The 20,742-nt window shown below is 45.1% G+C and overlaps 1 protein-coding gene across 33 annotated transcripts in view; it reads left to right on the top strand.

Moving 5' to 3' along the window:
- Positions 1–20,742, top strand: part of OBSCN (obscurin, cytoskeletal calmodulin and titin-interacting RhoGEF) — a 328,849-nt gene that overhangs the window by 293,123 nt on the left and 14,984 nt on the right. For all 33 annotated transcript variants that reach the window (XM_056805136.1, XM_056805153.1, XM_056805137.1 and 30 more), the window contains 10 exons: positions 1,595–1,655; positions 3,896–3,973; positions 5,336–5,508; positions 7,441–7,467; positions 8,980–9,132; positions 10,650–10,695; positions 11,201–11,281; positions 12,089–14,930; positions 17,095–17,175; positions 19,293–19,403. In XM_056805136.1, the coding sequence (XP_056661114.1) occupies positions 1,595–1,655; positions 3,896–3,973; positions 5,336–5,508; positions 7,441–7,467; positions 8,980–9,132; positions 10,650–10,695; positions 11,201–11,281; positions 12,089–14,930; positions 17,095–17,175; positions 19,293–19,403 (3,653 nt within the window). The remainder of the gene's footprint in view (positions 1–1,594; positions 1,656–3,895; positions 3,974–5,335; positions 5,509–7,440; positions 7,468–8,979; positions 9,133–10,649; positions 10,696–11,200; positions 11,282–12,088; positions 14,931–17,094; positions 17,176–19,292; positions 19,404–20,742) is intronic.

Below are 20,742 nucleotides of genomic sequence, written 5' to 3'. Positions count from 1 at the left end.
AGTCCAGGGCGCCGCGTGAGGGGCTGAGGCTGGAAAACAGAAAGGAAACACTTCCTGCCTCCAGAAGCTTCTACTCTTCAGGAGGAGACTGTGAGGAGAGACAAGCACAGACAGCTATCCAACAGGGAGGGCTTGTTGGATTTAATAAATAAGGGAAGGTGAAAAGGGGGTTGGGGATTATCTAAACTAAGGTCAGTCTAGACCCAAATATCTCTTCACAGAGACGCCTTCCTGCTCTCATCTTTCCTAACTCCTTCAATCTCCAGTCCTTGATCTTAATTAAAATGAATCCAGAAATGGGAACAAAGGCAGAAACCGGAGACAGGGACCAGGCCCCTGCTGGACTGTCCCTCTACACGCAGCCTGCCTTGTGCCTCCTCAAGCTTACCAGCCGTATCTCTGCACACCTAATTTATGTCCATAAATAGGAAAACAGCATGTTTTGGGGGTGATTTTAATTTTTACTTCCTAAACATCAAAGATCTATTAAATTGCTCATTTCCTGATGCCGCCCCACACTGAAATCCTCTTTATGAGAGAGGAGATTTGGGTAAATGTTGGCTGTCAGAAATTTTTCTGGTTTCTTTCAGTCCTCCTGTCTTGGAGGGTTGGGGTGGCCTACTAGAAGGAGCCTTGGACTTGGAGTCAGAAGAACTAGATTCAAATTCTGACTGGGTCACTTCCTAGCTATGTGACCTTGGGCAAAGTCCCTTCCTTTGTCTGAGTCTCAGATTCCTAATATGTAACATTAGAGGCTACTAAGTAACCAAGTGGGTAAAATACTGAACCTGAAGTCAAGAAGTCCTGAGTTCAAATCCAGCCTCAGCTGTGTGACTAGGGAGAAGTCACTGAACTGCTATCTGCTTCAGTTTCCTCATCTGTAAAATGGGGGTGATAATAATAGCACCTACTTCCCAGTGTTGTTGTGAGGGTAACAGGACGGAATGTTTATAGATTTTTTTATACCGATACTGATAAAGTCCTTTGTGCTAGATGCCACATGCTAGCTATTAGCTTTTATCAGAATGAAATGAGTAGATTGCAAGATCTTAAATACTATAATCCATTCAGTCACTTCCCAATTCTGGTGCCTCAATTTTCTCACTTACAAAATAAAGATGATAGGATTAAACCCTAACTGCCTAGCAGAGTTGTTTGAGAGAATGAAATGAGATAATGGGACTCAACTTCCTTGCCAGTCATAAAGCACTATAGAAATACCTTTTTAAACATTTTTTGTTTATTATTTATTATTACTACACCACTTTTCCATGAACTACCTCACATTATTTTTGTTGTTCAGTCGTGTAATCCTATGTGACTCTAGATGACCCTATGGATTTTCTTCCAAGGGTTTTCTTAACAAAGATGCTGGAGGAATTTGCCATTTCCTTCTCCAGTGAGTACCCATTTTACAGATGAGGAAATGAGGCAAATAGGGGTAAGCTGACTTGCCTGGAGTTACATGGTTAACAAGAGGCTGAGGCTGGATTTGAACTCTGATCTTCCTGACTCCAGGCCCAGTGCTCCATCCGCTGTACCACCCAGCTGCTCCACATGACTGTATCCTAATTGTCCTTGACTGCAGCACTAGGTGTTCCTCTGAAGAGCTGCTGGACCGCTTATACAAGAAGAATGTGGTGACTGAAACTGAGGTGAGAGATTCTCTTGGCCAGATGGCCCTGTGCCATCATTTAATTCTCTCACTGATTCATTCCCTCCCCAGCCTCACTGGTGTCAGCGGAAGATGTGGAGAAAGAAGGAGCAGGCAGGCTGGCCCTTCCTCATGGGTCATGAAGCTCGCCACCCCAGGGGGCTGCTCCATCTCTGCTTCCTCTGTAGCCCTGGTTCTGAGGACCCTAAAGAGAATTCCACGACTCCCCGTGTGCTGTTTCTGCCTTCTCTAATGACTTTCCAACAGCAACACCTCTCTGTGTCTCAGAGACCCTTGCAGAGGCCTGAGGTGGGGCAGGGCCAAAACCCAACAGAGCAGGGAATCGGGGAGGTCGAAACCATGGAAAGAGACAGAAGTCTGTGCTGAGGGACAGCCAGAACCTTAGGCCTGGGATCCTCAAACCACCTCTGAGATGGATGAGGCAAAATCATAGCCCATATGTGCTATTAGGGGTTCAGCTGTCCTGATGCAGACTCAGAAAGGTTTTATTATCGTAGAATTTTATCTTATAGAACCCCCAAATAGCTGCAACATCTATACACACACGAGATGCCCAGAGAAGGAGAGAACAAACACAGATACACACAGCTCACCTTGTCCAAGCAGGAATTCTTATCTTATTGTGAAATAACACCCGTGTTCTTGTCTGGACAAGAATCCTCTTTATAAATCCCCCACAAGGGGTTGTCTAGCCACAACTTAACGATACTCAGTGAAATGGAGTCATCTACTTCCCAAGGCAGCATTTTGGGATGTGTGGCTTGATCTACACTGAAATAAATACTTATGGGACATGACGAGTATCGCTTTGTCTTTAAAAAAACTCCATGTATCACAAAATTTATGATTTCCTCATTGTGCTCCTTTTGTTCATTGAAAAACTCAGTCCCACCATACCAAAGGAGCTGGTCTTCATGAGCTGTTTTAACCAAACAGATTTGTCTTCTGGGGGCCTGCCTTGTGGCAATGAGCCATTGGGCACCTGGCTTGCTACTCCTCCGATGACAGACCTATGGCCCGTCCCTAGGACCATACTCAAGGCCTTGATAGAATAGATAGCTTGATAGAATTTGGGAAAGCTTGCAGTCTATTAGTGTATGCTTCTAGAACCCAGGCAGGACACAAGGAGAGGGTGTAGAAGCAATACTTTAAAATTAATTACTCTTATTGCACTTTTCTGCATGTTGGCAATTTATCTCTAGTCCAAATTCTGGAGAGAAAACTGCTCTAGTGATCCATAAGTTGTGTTTCTTTGGAGTATAACAACTAAATCAGGGCAAAGAAAAGTCCAACGATGAGGATGTAAGCCAGTGTTTGAAGATTAGAGGGCAAAAGAGAATAGCATAGGCCTTGTCGGCAAACCTATGGCATGTGTGCCGGAGGGGGCTGCTCCCTTCCCCCCTCCACTGTGCCTGAGGACATCACCTGCCCAGCAGCCCAGTGGGAGCGCTTCCTCCCTCCCCATATGGGCTAAGAAGGCTGCTTACATGCAGCATGAGGATTGCAATTTGGGCACTTGGTCTCTGGAAGGTTTGCTATCACTGGGAGGGGGAGAGGATGGAGAAGCTACTTAGAACCACTAAATCTATATAACAGGTACAAGATTTTGTTTTCCTATAAAGGGTGGATGTGAATCTCTTGAAAAAGTAATGATCTCCCAAACTCCATGAAAAAAAAAGAGAGAATTAACAGGAAACTCTTTTCTTCCCAGCCTACATCAGGTATATTCTATCCCTGGCCAACAGTATTGTTGGTACTTTGAAGGTACATTGCTCTACCTTTAGCCATGATTAAAGCCCATAAAGCTTTGTTCAGTTCTTTGCTTTGATATTCTTAATCAAATGCTCTCTTCCCATGTCATCCTTTCCTTTCTAAGGCCCCCAACCTTAATTAGACATTGAGATGGAAATGCATGCCATGTTCCCAAGTCCTGTGGTTTCAAATGCCAAGAGGTGTGAGAAAATCCATTCTTGACTCCAGGAAGAAGAAATACACTGTAGTGGTGAGAGGCTCCCTGCTGGGGGCAGAGAGGTGCCTGATGAGTGAAATAGGAATGAGAGGAACCTTGGGGGAAAAATGAACGTGTCGTTTCAGGGTTCATGTTAGTCTTAGAAAAATAAGCATGATAAATATGTCCTATTATCTAAACTTTGTGTCTCCCCTGGTGTCCAGCACCAGGCTCTTCAATGTGAGTTCACAGAGTTCTGTCTTTGTTTCTAGGTGAAGGTATATATAAAGCAGGTTTTAGAAGGCCTCAAGTACCTCCATGACAATGACATCCTGCATTTGGATATTAAGGTATAATCCTCAACAACAACAACAAAAAAACTGCTTTCCTTTGGTTCTTTGACAAGTGAGGAAATGAGAACTGGTAGGGTCTCAAAAAGCTCTAGAGCTCTGGTGGCAGTAAACACAAGGACCGTTAGAACTGGAAAGGACCCCAGAAAGCATTTAGTCTAACCCCTTCCTTATGGAGAAGATGGAACTGGGGCCCAGAGAGGGGAAGGAACTTTGACCAAGGTCTAATAGCCAGATTGTCTCAAGAGAAGGGACTAGGACCCTTGGTATGGCCATGTATTGTGTTGTCTAGATGGTCTACCCCACCCTCTTCTTCAATCTACAAAATGGAGAAGCAGCAGAGCCTAGAAAATACATTAGCAGAGAACCTTGAGCAAATCATTTACTTCTTCTCTCATCTATAAAATGTACCTAGTCAGATATTATTATATACTTTACCACAATAGTTATTCACAAAGGAGAGTACATAGAGCATCTAGGTGGCTCAGTGGATAGAGTCCAGGCCTGAAGTCAGGAGGACTTGGGTTTAAATCTGGCCTCAGATACTTCCTAGGTGTGTGACACTGGGCAAGTCACTTAACCCTAATTGCCTAACCTTTACCACTCTTCTGCCTTGGAACCAATACTTGTATCAATTCCAAGATAGAAGGTAAGAGATTAAAAGAAAAAAAAGTAAAGTCCTTTGCAAATTTTCTAAAACTGCAGAAATAGTCTCTCATTAAGACTGACCACCAGCTCTGACATCTGCCTATGAAAATTATTTATATGACTGTCAAGTGTGAGCATCATGGAATTTAGTTACAAAAAACTTCAGAGATTATGTAATCTAACTCCTCTTTATTTGACATGTAAAGAAACTGAGGCCCGAAAAGATAAATTGAGGTACCCAAGACTTCCTCACTAATAAGTAATTATGCTTATCACAGAGCCATAGAGTGAATAGAAGAGAAGTGATATTAAAGAACATCTCATTGAATCTCCCACCCAGAGCAAAAATCCCCATTGCATTCTTGCTGTCATCCAAACTCTGTTTGAACATTTCCGGGGATGTGGGGCTCACTACTTAAAAAAAATGTATTGTTGGAAAGAGCAAACATAATTTTGCCTCCCTCTAAATTCCACTCATTGATGTAGGTCTGCTCCCTGAGCTAAGCAGAAATGATTTAATCCCTTTTTTTCCATGACAGCCTTTCAAATATTAGAAAGCTATGACCATGTTATGCCTGAGTTTTCACTATTCTAGGTGAAACACTCCCATGTCCTCTTATGAGATAGCCTTCCTCTGAATGTGCTGCAACTTGTCATGGTCCTTCTGAAAGTAGGACACATGGCTGACATTCTCTTCTCTTTCTCCTTCATCAGCCTCCTAACATCCTAATGGTTCACCCAACTAAGGAAGATATTAAAATCTGCGATTTTGGCTTCGCCCAAAAAATCATCCCTTCAGAGCCCCAATACAGCAAATTTGGTGCCCCAGAGTTTGTCTCTCCAGAAATTATTACCCAGACCCCTGTGACGACCACATCAGATATCTGGTGAGAAAGCAATGCTTTGTATTCACTGATGAACTATCAAAGGTAGGGATATGGGCAGGAGAAAGCATCCCTTGCCAGTGTTTAATGTGTTGTAATGCCCCTGTGATGTCAGAGCTTCCTTTGGCTGTATCCCATAAATTCTGATGCGTTGTCTCTTTGTTATCATTCTGTTTAATGAAGTCAGTGCTAGTTTCTATGATTTGTTCTTTGACCCACCCATTTTGAAGAATTAGATTAGTTTCCAATTAATTTTTAATTTGCCTTTTCATGAATCCTTATTGATTATAATTTTTATTGCATTATGATCTGAAAAAGTTGCATTTATTATTCCTGCTTTTCTGCATTTGGTTGGGAAGTTTTTATGCTTTATGCCCTAGTACATGGTCAGTTTTTGCATATGTACCATGTACTGCTTAAAAGAAGGTATATTCCAAAGCTTCCTTTGAAATGACCAGGAAGTTCCAGCTACAACCCTTGGTGCTGCTAATTAACAATCACAAATGAATGGACTTTTGTAGTGTTTTCATAAAACCAAAGATAGCTAAAAGAGGATCACTGAAAATATGGACAACAACCTTGACCCAAAAGCATAAGTCCCCTGCATGGCCTCCATAATAACAAAATCATCCAGCTACTCAAAACAGGAAGTCCTGGAGCAGCTTTAGAATCTATAAAATTACTTTCTAATCATTACTTATTGAGCCTCCCAAAATCTATGTGAGAGTGACAGTCTGATGAGAGGCAAAACTGTGTACTGGAAAGGACATAGAACTTGTTTGTTAATTGTCTCTCTTCCCTCCCCACAAAAGAAAGACAAGAACATACAGATACAGTGTTCTCATCACCTCAAAAATAGACTATGCCTCCACTCAGAATGTACACAAGGACAAATGTACCCAACACCACCCCCCTCCACTCTGTCCTGTGGTCCTTGTCTCCCTGCCAGGCAATCACACCCCAAACCTTATTAAGGCTCACGGCTGGTATGACAGGATCATTCTAGCCTGGACATGTGGAGGGCATAAGCTTCAGTGTTTTTCTTGTGGCCTAGGAGTCATAAGTCAGAAACAATTAAATTTGTTCACCATTTTGCTCAGCACAACCCAGGGAGCAGCAGGAGATCATGAATCCCAGCCAACAACTCAAAGTAATTAAGGGTCTCAAAAAGCCTGGCATTCCCTCATTTTTCCCAGCAGCTTGTCTGTCATATTCTCCTTCACATCCCAACTCCCTCTCATTGACTCAATTCTGCCCTTCTCTCATCCCACACTAGTGGCAGACATTTATCTGTACATATCATCCCATATTAGGTTCCTGGGCTTCGTTTTCAAGGTAGAATGGGGATAAGATTTAGTAGTTTATTGGCATAATTGAGCTGCCATCAAGACCTTTATCCTTTGTTCTTATATCCCAGTCATTTCTGGATATACTTGTCCCTGTGCCAAATAAAACACCAACACAGTGAATTCAGCTGATGGCAAATGTATCATTCTGTATTCATATTCCCCAACCTCTCAAAAAAAGGAGGGGTGCTACCAGAACTTTTCATCCAGCTTTAGCTACTTATCACCCCACCCCAATTCTCCCAGCCTACTTATATTTTTATGTTATGGCCTTGTTATCAGAGGGCATCTTCCAGAATGAAATGGTACCAGTTGTTGCTTCCTGATTGAGTCTATGTTATCCTAGTGCACTCACATCATCCCATTTAAACCTATAGCCCTCACCAAAGTTATTAGCCATTAATGTGGGGTACCCATTCACAGGTTCTATCTAGTCCTGACCTACCTTGCTCATTCTGCTTTCAGTTAGCTTACATATTGCTGCTCTAATTCCCAAGTTTCTGCTGTGTTTCCCTGGTCCTGGCTTCTCCCCTGGTCTCTCTGCTAATCTAGAATCACCATGTGACATTTGGCTTTTGTTTTTCCACAGGGCTGTTGGTGTCATCACCTACTTAAGGTAACCAATCATCTACCTCCTAAATCCTCAATCCCCTCTCTCCCAAAGTAACTAATCCCTTCTCTCCCAAGGTAACCGATCCTTTCTCTCACCCATCTCAAGTGCCCAATTCCTTGTCCCTCAAGGCACTCAGTACCTTTTCCATTAAGCTAGCCAATTCTATCTCCCAAGGCTCCTTCCCTTTCTTTCCCTTTTCCTCTTCAGAAAGAATAAGCCCAAATTAAGATGCCTGTGGATTAAGAACACTTCAGAGGGAGTAAAGTTCCAAATTCCAGGTTTTTGCCTGCTTTGAGTATTTGCTTCTCCAAAATGAGAACTAGTGTCTGATACATCGAAATATCCCAACTAGCGAGGCAAGAACTCCCTATTTGACAAAAACTGTTGACAAAGCTAGAGAAGATTTGCTTCTCTTACCAGCCCCTAAACCAACTAGAACTTTAAAATCTGAAAACAACATTTAGGTCTTATGGAATTTGGAGGCTGTAGTGGGAAGACCGCATATTAAGGATCATTGATTGACTTGAGAAGTTTGGGTGGCATGGGCCTTCATCTTACACTACCATGGCGGGCAGCTGAGACAGTTCTCTCAATGTAAGGCATGGTGATAGAAGGAATTTGATCTCCACCTCTGCCAGGTAGCTTTGCATGGAACTGCTTTGTTCTCCAACCAAAGCCTGATTCGTAACCCAGGTAAGAGGCTCAAGCTAATCTTAGTCGCAGGCTGAGCCCTGACCCCAGTCATGTGTGATAGAATATGAGAAGAACCAACCAAAAGTTTAGGTGGCGAGTTGAGTCCATACTTTTTTTTTTCTTTCAGTACGTAAGACAGATCCAAAGGCTCCCCTTTCCCCCTTCAGAAAAAAGATAGGAAGTTCATCCTATGTACAGGGCACTCCTATGTTATCTCCGTTCCTAGAAAATAATGTAAAAGAGTAAGGAAGGGACAGGAACGGTCTAGGGCTTCCAGAAGAAGAGTAAATAAAAAGAAAGTGGGGAGGTCCTTGAGCCTGATGTTACTCTTAAGTTATCATCTAACACCTTTTCCCTCGTTTTACACCTTAGGAAGGATTAATCAAGGAACAACTAAGTTGAGAACAAGAATAGGACACTAGCAGGCAGCCTGGGGAAGTTTAGGGTTTGGCTTGTTTGTTTTTTTAAAGTTGTGGGATTGCTGGAAAGGAGAGTGATTCTGGGTAGGGGAGATAGAACGGTACCCATGTTCCTCTTTGCTGGATAACTAAGAGATGGTCCCCAGGAGTGATGGGAATCTCCTGCCTAAGGCCACTAAGAGCTCTGTTCATCAGAGCTTCCTTCCCCAGGCAAGGGGAGGCCCAGGTCACCTACCTTAGTCATACATTTGGTTCATTTCAGGAAGATGTAGGGAGAAAAGAAACCAGAGATTTCCTGTCTCCTGACAGCCCTGGCAGGGGCTCTGAAGGCCCACAGGGGCCAGCTGTACCACTGAAGTAGCCCAATGCTAACAGCCAACTTCTTTCCCATTTCCTACTTCAGTCTGACCTGCACATCCCCGTTTGCTGGTGAGAATGACCGAGCGACTCTTCTCAACGTCCGGGAGGGGAAGATCTCCTGGACCACCCCCCAGGCTGTCCACCTGAGTGAGGAAGCGAAGGACTTCATAAAGGGGATTCTTCAGCTGGCACCAGAGTAAGGACATTCCCCTTCATATCCCACCAGGCTTCACATTCCAAATTCTCTCCATGCTAGTGTTCAAAATCATAGAACCATAGAAGGTCTAAGGCGGGGAGTAGCTTTGGAATTTAAAACATCAGAGGCTGAAAGGAGCCTTAGAACATACATCAAAGGCTAAGAGAGGCCTTAGAACTCAGCCTCTCAAAGGCTGGGAGTGTAAGAATGTCAGGGGGCTGCTGGGTAGTTCAGTGCATAGAGAGCCAGGCCTAGAGATAGGAGATCTTAGGTTCAAATCTGGCCTCAGACCTTCCCAGCTGTGTGACCCTGGGCAAGTCACTTGACCCCCATTGCCTAGCCCTTACCTCTCTTCTGCCTTAGAACCAATACACGGTCTTGATTCTAAGATGGTAAAGGTTTAAAAAAAGAACATCAGGAAAGAATCTTAGAACATAGAATTATCAGGCCTTTGGACTTAAAATGTCAGGTCTGGGAGGGGCCTTGGAATGCAGAATGTCAAACTGAGAGGGACTTTAATGAGAGAGAGAGGGACAGAGAGAGACAGACAGACAGAGAGACACAGAGACAGAGAGACACAGAGAGAGAGGGAGAGGGAGAGAGACAGACAGACAGAGAGAGGGAAAGGATTTAGAACATAGAATACATACTGTTAAAGCTCTTGGAATATAGACTGTCAGAGAGGGGAGAGCCCTTACAACAAAAAAAACATGGAATGTTAGCCCTGACAAGGCCTTAGAACAATCCCTGGCTGCCTTGGGGTATACCACAGGACAGAGAACGCAGAATGAGTGCTGAATCTGGGAAAGATAAATACCTGATTCCGTTTTCTAAGAGGAACTAGAGCCCTCAGCATCCTGACTTTCTGGCCTCACTGGCCCATTCTGCTCTGTGGAGGTCCAAGAGAAAGGTCCTTGTGCCTAAAAGCTAAGACCACCTTTGACGAGGCCACTAGACCCTCAATTTGACAGCGTCGCTGACATGGTCCTAAATCACCATCTGCCGGTGTGTGTGTCTTCTCTCCCCTGCCAGTCTGGAAGGACAGACAGATTGGCTGAGATCATAGATTTAGAACTGGAAGAGATATTCGAGATCATCTAGCCTAAGGCCTCCCTTTTGTAGATGAGGAAACTGAGAAAGAAGTCTGTCCCAGGTGACATAGTGTGTAAGTAGCAGAGCTGGGATTTGAACCTAGGCCCTCTGATTCCAAACCTAGTGTTCTCTCTACTCCCCTCTGCCTGTACCCACTCCCAAGGCGGCCTAAAGGGTTTTTGGCAAAGTAGGCTCAGTTTGTTAGATCAGTAATAACAATGCACATTTACAGAGTGCTGTGGTTTACAAAACTATTCCTCACAGAGGTGCTCTAAGAGAGATAGTATGAGGGTTATTCCCATTTTACAGGTAAGAAAACTGAGGTTCAAAGAATAGTTTCCCAAGGATACATAGTGTCAGAGCTAGGATTCAAATGGACTTTTTCCAATATGCCACACAAACCAAATGTCTTGTTTGGTTCTCAGGGCCAGACCCAGTGCTTCCAAATGTCTCAGCCACCCATGGTTTATGGTAAGTTGACTTGGCCTAGGTTTTGCCTCCTTTCTACAATCACCAGGCCCATCACAGATACTTGGAAAGAAATGGAGGTAGAAGGCCCCTGTGAGAGCAGAAAACTGGCCCTTGGGATAAGAAGGGTAGAAGCCTATCTCAGGAGGCCTCCCGTTAAGCTTGCACCCACAGAACAGGGGTGAGAGGCTGGCAAAGGAGAGTAGGCTGAGTCCTTCTTGAACCGTCAGAACTAATGGGGGGAGAGGAAGAGACAGACACAAAGACAGAGACAGAATTTTTGCTCACTGGTCTATGGTCCCAGGGCAGAAGCAGGAGGGTGGGAAGGTCCCAGCATGCTCAGTCTCTAAGGATACTCAGCCCCGATACCAAGACTCCTTTGTGGAGGCCATCCAAGTGTCCAGAGAAACTCCCGATCCCCTCACGTTAAGAAATGCACCAGAACAGTGGCCTCCCCTCTTGTCCTCTGGTCCTCAGGGCCCCTGAATATGGCCTTTTTTCTTTGCAGAAGCCCTCAGTGCCTCCAGAGGAGGCTCATTTCATCAACACCAAGCAGCTCAAGTTCATCGTGGCCCGGAGCCGGTGGCAGGTGAGTTGCAGCCCTCTCTGGGGCCTGGCACAGCTGGGCTTGAGTACTGACCCTCTCATGGACCTGGCCAGCGCCCAGGAATGGGCCATGGAGTAGAGGGAAGTGAGGCTTAATATCTCTTTAGCTTCGTGGCCTCAGGGGCTAGTCCTGTGAGGACAGGGAGAAGGGAATAAGTGTTACGGGGCACTTACTCTGCATCAGGCCCTGTGCTGAGAACGAATGCCAGAGCAAGAAGAGGCCTCAGAGGCCTTCTAGACAAGGGTGTGCCTCGAGATTGGGAGCTGGCAGGGCCAGAGAGGATGCTTTCCCCAGAGGGAGCCAGTGTGCCTGGAAATCCCGGCCAAGCCCTCTGCTTGGTTCTAGATCTAGAGCTCTCAGAAGCCAGCCCCTCTTGTCAGGATAGAGAAGCCAGAGATCTCCATGGCCAGGAGGCCTTGTCTTTACCAGGGAGCCTTCCTCTCTGTCTTGGGGTGGATCACAAAGCAGACTAAGGTCTAGAAAAGTGAAGCGATTTGCCTAAGGCCCCATGGGTCACAGTGGAATTTTAGCCTATCTCATTATCTTGGCTACCTGTCTGCATCAGGGTGGGCAAGTCACACTCGCTGCCTGGGGTCAGATAAGGCGGTCTACTTCCCTCACTCCCGGCTGTCCCATCCTTTCACCCATCCTTTGCAGAGGCAAAGGCTTAACCAGTTTTTTTGAGACTGCCAGGCCCAGCAAGGGCCTGACGTAGAGTTGGGGGAGTGGGCAAGGGGCGTCTGAGCTGGGTTCTGGACTGACGGCCTTGCCTTGACCCTTTCTTCTCAGAGGTCTTTGATGTGCTACAAATCCATCCTAGTGATGCAGTCCATCCCAGAGCTCCTGCAGGGCCCTTCAGACAGCCCATCCCTTGGCATCTCCCGGCACCTCATCAAAGAGGCCAGCTATTCCACCAGCAGCTCCTCCTCAGACAACGAGATTGCAGCCTACTCTCGGGCCAAGTCCCTGCCGCCTTCCCCGGGATCATACTCCCCTGTCTTCCAGCCCAGGTCTCTCTTCCAAAGCTCTGCAAGCCTCCCCGAGGAGGGCGAACTCCCTGCAGGTGCCACAGGGACCCCAGGAGGCATGGACCACAGATGGGAGCAGAGTGGCAAGCTATCTCCTAGGGCCCCCCAGAGGTTCTGGGAGCAGCCTCTGTTGCCAAAGACGGCCTCTGCTGACAGCAGGACCCTCACAGAAGGGGAAACTGAGACTGGAGGGGTAGCTTCATTTCAGGAAGGAGACAAGACAGCAGCCCAGGGCACCACATGCGTACCCCGGCAAAGCATTATCAAAAGTACATTCTCTTGGCAGGCCCGTGAGGCCCAAGAACGAGAAGGTACATCTCCTGTTCACGACCATAGGAAGCACTTGGAGAGGGCCCGGAGGAACCTTCTGAAGGGCTGGTACTCCAAAGGAGCCCTGCGGGGCCTGCGAGAGCCACTCCTGGAACATTATGAAATGGAGGAAGAGGAAGCCAAGGAGGGCCAGATCGGCCCACTGACCAAGTCACCATCTTTTGAGACAGCCCTCCGGCTGCCTGGATCTACCTCCCGCATCTCCAACCGAAGCCACTCATTTGATGACTACAGGCCAAGAACCACCAGCCCCTTCCCAGAGCTAAGTGAGGAAAAAGAACAGAACAAGGATCAGGCTACTGGTGATACTGTAGGAGAGTCCCCAAAGATGAGCCAGTCAGAAAGCCCTGGTGGGACTACCATTCACCTGGCACCAGCCAAAGAGCAGGGAATCACGGCTGGAGCAATCTCCCCATCCCAGGTTGCTTCGCTGCCTACCTCTTCAAGCCAGAAAGAGGAAGGGTCAGTCCTAAAGGCTAGACCTCCTCTGCCCAAAAGCTCAGGTCCAAGGGCAGCAGATACCTGCCAGGAAGGTCATTGCCCCACCTCACCCGTCCTACATTCCCAGATGGCTTCGAGCTCACCTTGGGAAGATGGATTAAAGGATGGTTCCCTAAAGAGCTCAAACCCTTTTCTATTCAGTGATTCCACAACCACGCTCCATGGTGGTGGCCATCCATTGGCACCCATCCCCGATGCGAAAGTAGCCCCAGGATTAGCCACTGAGGGCAAACAGGCAGATGGCTCTCTGAAGCACTCAAACCCGTTCTTCTCCGGCAGTCTCCTGACCACAGGCTCTGGACCCTCAGCTTACACCAGTGATGAAGGTGGGCACAAGGATGGATCTCTAAAACAATCCAACCCATTCCTATATAGTGACATGGGGTCTGCCCTGCAGGGGGGCAGTCAGCTCACTGGAATCCCTGCAGACACACTGAAGAGATCCAATCCTTTCCTTTACCATGACCCAGGGTCTGCTCTTTTGGAGGGAAGTTCTACTTGGGATGCTACCATCCTACAAAAGCAAGGCATCCCCAGTTCAACCTTACCTGGTACCCACATGGAAGGGCTTCTGAAGACCTACAGCACTCTCCTCCCAGGGCAGTCTCAGCCAACAGACTCCTCCAAGCCGTCGGCCTTTGAAACCCAAACCAGACTATTCACGAGTTCAGTGAGTGAACTCCACAGCTTTTCAGAACCTGTTTTTCTGGGGAATATTTCCCCATCAGAGGCTACCTCAAATCTGACTTCCAAGAGTGAATATTTCTATAGTGCCACAGAGTCGGCATCCCTAGAGGATGTTGTGGAAAAGATGGTAGGTTTGTCCAAGGAGATGACAATCCTCGCCGACTCAGTGTCCAACCAGCATGGCCCAAAAGCACAGACTGTACCCAGGAAGTTTTCCTATGGAGAGCGTGGGGGCTATGTAGGAATTGGGGGCTATGGCAGTTTTGCCTTTGGGGGAGAGGGAAATGTTCTGGGCCAGAGGCCCCTGTGGGCTGCCAGAACCTGGACTGAGTCAATATCATCTGAAGAGCCAGAGGAGATGGTGCAAGAGAGCACTCAAGCCCAGACAAAATCTTCATCCCTCACTGAGATTGTTGAAACTGGAAAGGATGCTGGGAAAGAGATTGGGAAGGATGCTAGGAAGGAGACAGGGAAAGAGAAAAGGGAAGAGACTGGGAAAGGCTCAGGGGAATTCCTCTCATGGGAGGAATTTGGCAAAAGCTCTCAAGTCTCCTTGGTGCAAATCAAAGACCTTTCTGGAGACTCATCTATTGGAGACACAGTGTCTCTAGACATCTCTGAGGTGGAACCAGCCTACTTAAACTTGTCTGATTTGTATGATATCAAATACCTCCCCTTTGAGTTCATGATTTTCAGGAAGGTGCCCAAACCAGTTGAGGAAGAAGTCCCAGCCCAAATGGGAGTAGAAAGCATAGAAAAAACAGATTTGGAAGAAACTTGGTATAAGCAAGAAGAATTTGGACTCTTGCCCATCAGAGCCACTGGGCAACAGAGAAGTCTAGAGATAATGGAAGACTTTGACCCAATGGAACTCATGGGTAAGGACACCAAGGGCCATATGTACACCAGTGGGAAGAAGAGGAAATCTTCCCCAACCAAACCTGGCTTCTTCAATTTCTCTGGGAAATACCAGCCTCTGGAGAGCCCAGTTGAACATAGCCTGAAGAAGAAAGTGAAGGCCTCAGTGGCCCATATTTCAAGAATCCTGAAGGGCAAACCAGCATTTGAGCAAGAAAGACGAGAAGGTAAAAACCTCCCTCTACCTTGTGATGACCACTTGATTATTGGGGGGAGGAGGGGGAAGAGGAATACCAGGGCAGTGAGAGAAGGGAGAATCATAGAAGTTCCATTGTTAGGGCTAAAAGGCCAAGAGAGGAAGGGGAAGAGGAAGAAAAGGGACTTTGTGGTGACGTTACCCAAATTTAGCAATAGAAGTAGAGAGATTGAGAGGAGGGGACGGTTTTAGAAGGAAAATAATGAATTCCAATTTGGACATGTTAAGTTTGAGTTCACAATGAGATATCCATGCAGAGATGCCCAGTGGGTAGCTGGGGACATGAGACTGGAATATCTATCTCACAGAGTTATTGTGAGGCTCAAATAAGATAATCTATGTAAACCACTTTGCCAAGTTTAAAGCTCCATACAAATGACAATTACTACTAAGATCCACTGCCCCAGACTCCAGTGGAACATTCTTCGGTGAAACTGTTCCAGGCATCAGTAGCAGTGATATTGATGAGCATAAAGAACTCTGGAGAAATAGCTCACATCCTAACAAATAGCCATTTATATAGCCCCCAAAGGACTTTCCTCTAGCCGTCCCTAAGAGGTTGGTAGTGCAAATATTGCCATCTCCTTTATAGCTAGAAGTCAAATCACCCTGAAATGTATCTCACTTCTCACTTCTTGCCCTAATCGGCTCTTTTTAAAAACCCCTTGTATATTGGTTCCAAGGCAGAAAAGCAGTAAGGGCTAGGCAAAGGGGGTTAAGTGACTTACCCAGGGTCATCTAGGTAGGAGTATCTGAGACCTCATTTCCTTAATAGTCTTTTGAAAGCACTTAATTTTAGATTGAGGCATAATGAGGTATCAGTGATACTAAAATTGGGTCTACAACATGGAGTAGAGTAACAAGAGATTCTATTCGCTTTTGCTATCATTAAACATTCACACTGAAGAGCCACATCCCCAAACTCCCACCAGTATCCTCAATGGGCTGGTGCAGTGGAGGAAGTCTGAATTGAGGGTGAGGGATTAGATGCCTGGCTCTGCCACTTACTATCTATAAGGCCTCAGTTTCCTCATCTAGAAAATAAATGTTTAGATTAGAGAACTCCCCAGGGCCCTCCCAGCTCCTTAGTCTAGTGATGAGCCAAGTACTCCTATTGAGTTAGACTGCTCCTCTTCAGGCAGACAAACAGTCCATCTCCTGGCTGGTATCCAAAGTCTTCAGAGCTTTGTATAACCTGCCATAGGTTGTTCTTAGCTGACAGATGGAGAAACCAGGGTCTCCTTCAAGCTACAATGACACCTCAGCAGAGATCATTAGAAGAGCTTTCCATACATAAAGGTAGGGAAATAGGACTTGTTTCAATATGACACCCTAGTACAAGTGGTCTTCAGGGCCACTTCTTCTCTGGAGTACAGGAAGCTCTTTCTCTGGGAGTGTCTGAATTTATTCCTGCTCAGAGACAGACAGATGAGCTCAGTAGCCTCTCGAGATCCTCCCCAGCCCTTGTCTTATCACCAAATGGACCTATTTGGAATGCAACCAGATCTAAATTTTAGGACATAGTTGTATGGCAAATGTGGACCTAAACTTCTGCGTCAGAGGTCATGATTTTAAAACTTTGCAAGCATGTTAAAAAATTATTAATTAAATCCATAGGATTCAGCATTGAAAGTGACCAAAGATCATCCATTGTAAATTGTCTATTTTACAGATAAGGAAACTGAGACCCAGAGAAGGAAAATGACTTGTTTAAAGTCATATGATCCCTATTTAATAAGGCCAGGTTTTCTTCAGAGTTCTCAAACTGAGTTCCCAGTATCCCACCAAATTGCCATCCAAAGCATACTAGTTGGTCATTTATCCAAATGAATAACAAGTTTTGGTGAAAAGAAACAAAGGTCTAAATAAATAGTTCCCATAGAAAGGCTAAGTTAAATCCTGTGGGAAGGATCTTCCAGACAAGGAAACTCAGGGAAGGATTCTTGGGAAGACAAGCTCTTTGGTTGAGTTTTAAAGGCTGGGAAAACTTCAACAAGGGTAATAAGTAAGAGAAAGGGGATGCCAGGTATTGAGAACAAAGGCAAGGGAAAGAAAGTGGGGAAGCAAATAGGGTTTGTTAATTTAGCTCACTACTCTGGGTAACTATGAGTTCCTTTCCTCTCTTCTCCTGGCAGTTCTGGAGGAAGAAGAGGCTTTTAAGAAGAAATCAGGATTATCATCATTCAGACTCTCCGGAATAAAAACCAAAGATAGAGGTGCGTATTTAGGTCGCTTAGATTTCTTCCTCCCTGTCCCGTTTTTTTTAATTGATCAGTATTGGCTTCAAGGATTACAATAATAATAATAATAATATGGCATGGAAGAAAAACTTGTTTGGTGTTGAGGGGTTTTTTCCCAATTATAAGACAGAAGAGCAGCAAAGGCCTAACCAGTCCGGGTTAAGTAACTTGCCTAGGGTTACTCACACAGCTAGGAAGTGTCTGAGGCCTCATATGAACCAGGTCCTCCTGACTCCAAGCTTGGTGCTCTATCTACTGTACTACCTATCTGCCCCTTCCATAGTGTTTCAAGATTTACAAAGTAAAAAGTAGCCCTATAAGGACAGTAGTGTGATATCTTTCCTATTTTTTAGATTAGTAAACTGAGGCACAAAGAGGTTATGCAACTTCCTCAAGGCCATATAGCTAGCAAAAGGCCAAGCTGAGACTTGCTTCTGTCCTCCTCCTGTGCAAATTGCTCAATGTTCTACAGAAATATATGGGTCTAAGAAGGATCCAAGGTAAGAAAGTAGGCCTTTGAAAAAATGTCTGTCCTGGAAAGATCCCTAGACATCATCTTCCTCCCTCCAGGCAGTCCATTCTCAAGAAAAGTCTAAAATCTGTTGGTCAGCCTCTTAATCCCCTTTCCCAGAACGATCTTGCCCAAAAAAGGCCACTGGATAACCCTTGGAGGTTTCCCAGTCTCTATGTAAACCACTTTGCCAAGTTTAAAGCTCCATACAAATGACAATTACTACTAAGATCCACTGCCCCAGACTCCAGTGGAACATTCTTCAGTGAAACTGTTCCAGGCATCAATAGCAGTGATATTGATGAGCATAAAGAACTCTGGAGAAATAGCTCACATCCTAACAAATAGCCATTTATATAGCCCCCAAAGGACTTTCCTCTAGCCGTCCCTAAGAGGTTGGTAGTGCAAATATTGCCATCTCCTTTATAGCTAGAAGACAAATCACATTGAAATGTCTCTCATTTCTCACCTCTTGCCCTAATAGACTCTTTTAAAAACTCCATATAAATTGGAGGTTATAAGCATCATGGGGTGGCCCAGCACTGAGAATGATATGTTTTTTTCTGTGGGTGAACCTGCATATAGGAGTAGGAAAGTAGGGGAAGGGAACCTTGTCAGTCAGTCAGTCAGTCAGTCAAGCTCCAGTTTCTGCCCTTGAGGAAATCACAGTTCAGCTGGGGAGAGAAAGTTAACACACAGAAAGTCAACCATTAATACAAAACCATGTCCTCTGTAGGGATGTGGGTTTGTATTGTTTTTAGAATTACCAAATGCATTTTTATTGTTTACAAAACAAATGATGATGATTGGGGCAAAAAAAAAGGAAACCTCAGGTAAGATCAGCTAAAAGCCATCCATATGTAGTTTTAGAAGAAAGTAGCTCTTTTAAAGTTATTTAAAAGGCCGGTGCTGGGGACATCATTATGCCAAAAAATAGCAGATAGCTAGGAGCATACTTCTACAAAAAAAAAAGGCCCAAAGTGTTGCTGGTGCAGCAGAAGATCAGCATAGACCACTGTAGTCAAGGAAGGTTTCACTGAGGAGATGGGACCTGAACTGAGCTTTGAGGGGCTAGGGGTGGGGGACTGAAGAAGAGGGAGAGACACACTGATTAAAAGAACAGCACCCAAGTATAATGTCCAGGGGAAGAAATGAGCTTTGCATAGTCAGACCATGCCTGGCTGAAAGGGAGTATCTGTGAGAACTTAACAGCTCTCCGAAGTCTGATCTTAGCCTAACTTTCCAACTTTTTATTTGCCATTATTCCCTGCGTTCCTCTGGGAAACTACAAAGCTCTTTGTGTGCCCCTCTCCCATTTCTCTACCATGTAACAGTGTTTATATAGTATCCCTCTACAAGGCTCCAGGATGGCAGGAATAGTGTCTTATCCAATCTTTGTATGCCTTCTGGTGCCTGGCGCTGGGCTCTACACAGAGCAGATTCTTGATACATGTCTGTATTGTATTCTATTGTCTTGTTCTCCCCTTTTCAAACTTAGGATCCTGTTCACAGCCTTGTCTTTAAAGGCTTTGCTCCATCTCCCTAAAATAACATGAGTATGTGTTTATTTGTCTCTCCTCAGCACCTCTGTTTGTAAAGGAGCTCACAGATGAGGCTGTCATCCTGGGCCAGTCTGTTACACTCTCCTGCCAAGTTTCTGCTCACCCAGCTCCACAGACTGAGTGGTTTAAAGGTGATGGTACTACCCTGGAATCTGGGGAGATGGGATTCACCAAACAGCCTAATCCTTGCTTTAAAAATAGAGCCAAGAGGGGGCAGCTGGGTAGCTCAGTGGATTGAGAGCCAGGCCTACAGACGGGAGGTCCTAGGTTCAAATCTGGCCTCAGACACTTCCCAGCTGTGTGACCCTGGGAAAGTCATTTGACCCCCATTGCCTAGCCCTTATCACTCTTCTGCCTTGGAGCCAATAAACAGTATTGACTCCAAGACAGAAGGTAAGGGTTAAAAAAAAATAGAGCCAAGAGATGGTAATGCTTAGGAATCACAAAATGCCAGAGCTAGAAGGAACCATCAAATACAAACTGCCAGAATTGGGAAAGGCCTTAAGACTACTTGGTCACTTTACTGACAAGGAAACTGAGGCTCAGGAAGATTATATAATTTACCCAAGATCACACAGCTAGCTTGTGAAAGAACCAGAACAAAAGCCTGTGTCACCTGGCTCCCTGCCCACTATTCTTCCCACTGACTGTCATAATCCATTCTAAATGTCAAGCTGGTATGCCAACCATTAGCCTCTACCATGAACCCTACTCATGGAAACAAAATTTGATCAATGAGATATAAGATCAGAGGGCAGCTGGGTAGCTCAGTAGATTGAGAGCCAGGACCAGAGACCAGGTCCTGGATTCAAATCTGGCCTCAGACACTTCCAGCTATGTGACCCTGGGCAAGTCACTTAATCCCCATTGCCTAGCCCTTACCATTCTTTTGCCTTGGAACCAATACACAGTATTGATTCCAAGACGGAAGGTAAGGGTTAAAAAAAAAAAAATTAGATATAAGATCAGCATCTTTCAACTGTAAGGGTTAAAATTAGGGGTTTTGACAAAATAAGAGAGCAGCTTTTAATAATTTAAGTTTTAATAAGAATATAGTAGAGTTATAAAATAATATCATCCCTTTAAGCCAGAGAAAAGAAAACTTCTAGCAGCTTTTAACAATTAACAGTTTAGTTTAATTAAAATAGAGATAGTAAAAGAATATATATAGTAAAGGAGGGAAAGATAGGAAAGAGGAAAGAGAGATAATTAATCTTATACCCTATAAATATACCTAAAATTCCTGATAACTACCTAAAATTTCCTAAAACTATCTCTAATTGTCTTCTCAGGATAGGTTCTTCTGCCTGGCACACCAGGCCTACTCTATTCTACTCATCTATAAATGATTCACTAACTACCTAACTCCCTAAAATAATGGATTGGCCCCACTCATTCATTCCTTCAATCAGTTTTCTATAGCAGCCCAACTGTCAGTAGCCCACTGAAAGCAGATTCTTGCCTCTAAGA

This window comes from Monodelphis domestica, chromosome 7, assembly GCF_027887165.1.
Source record: "Monodelphis domestica isolate mMonDom1 chromosome 7, mMonDom1.pri, whole genome shotgun sequence".
Lineage (NCBI taxonomy): Eukaryota > Metazoa > Chordata > Mammalia > Didelphimorphia > Didelphidae > Monodelphis > Monodelphis domestica.
The sequence above is the reverse complement of the archived record's forward strand: the minus strand, read 5'-3'. Positions and strand labels throughout refer to the sequence as shown.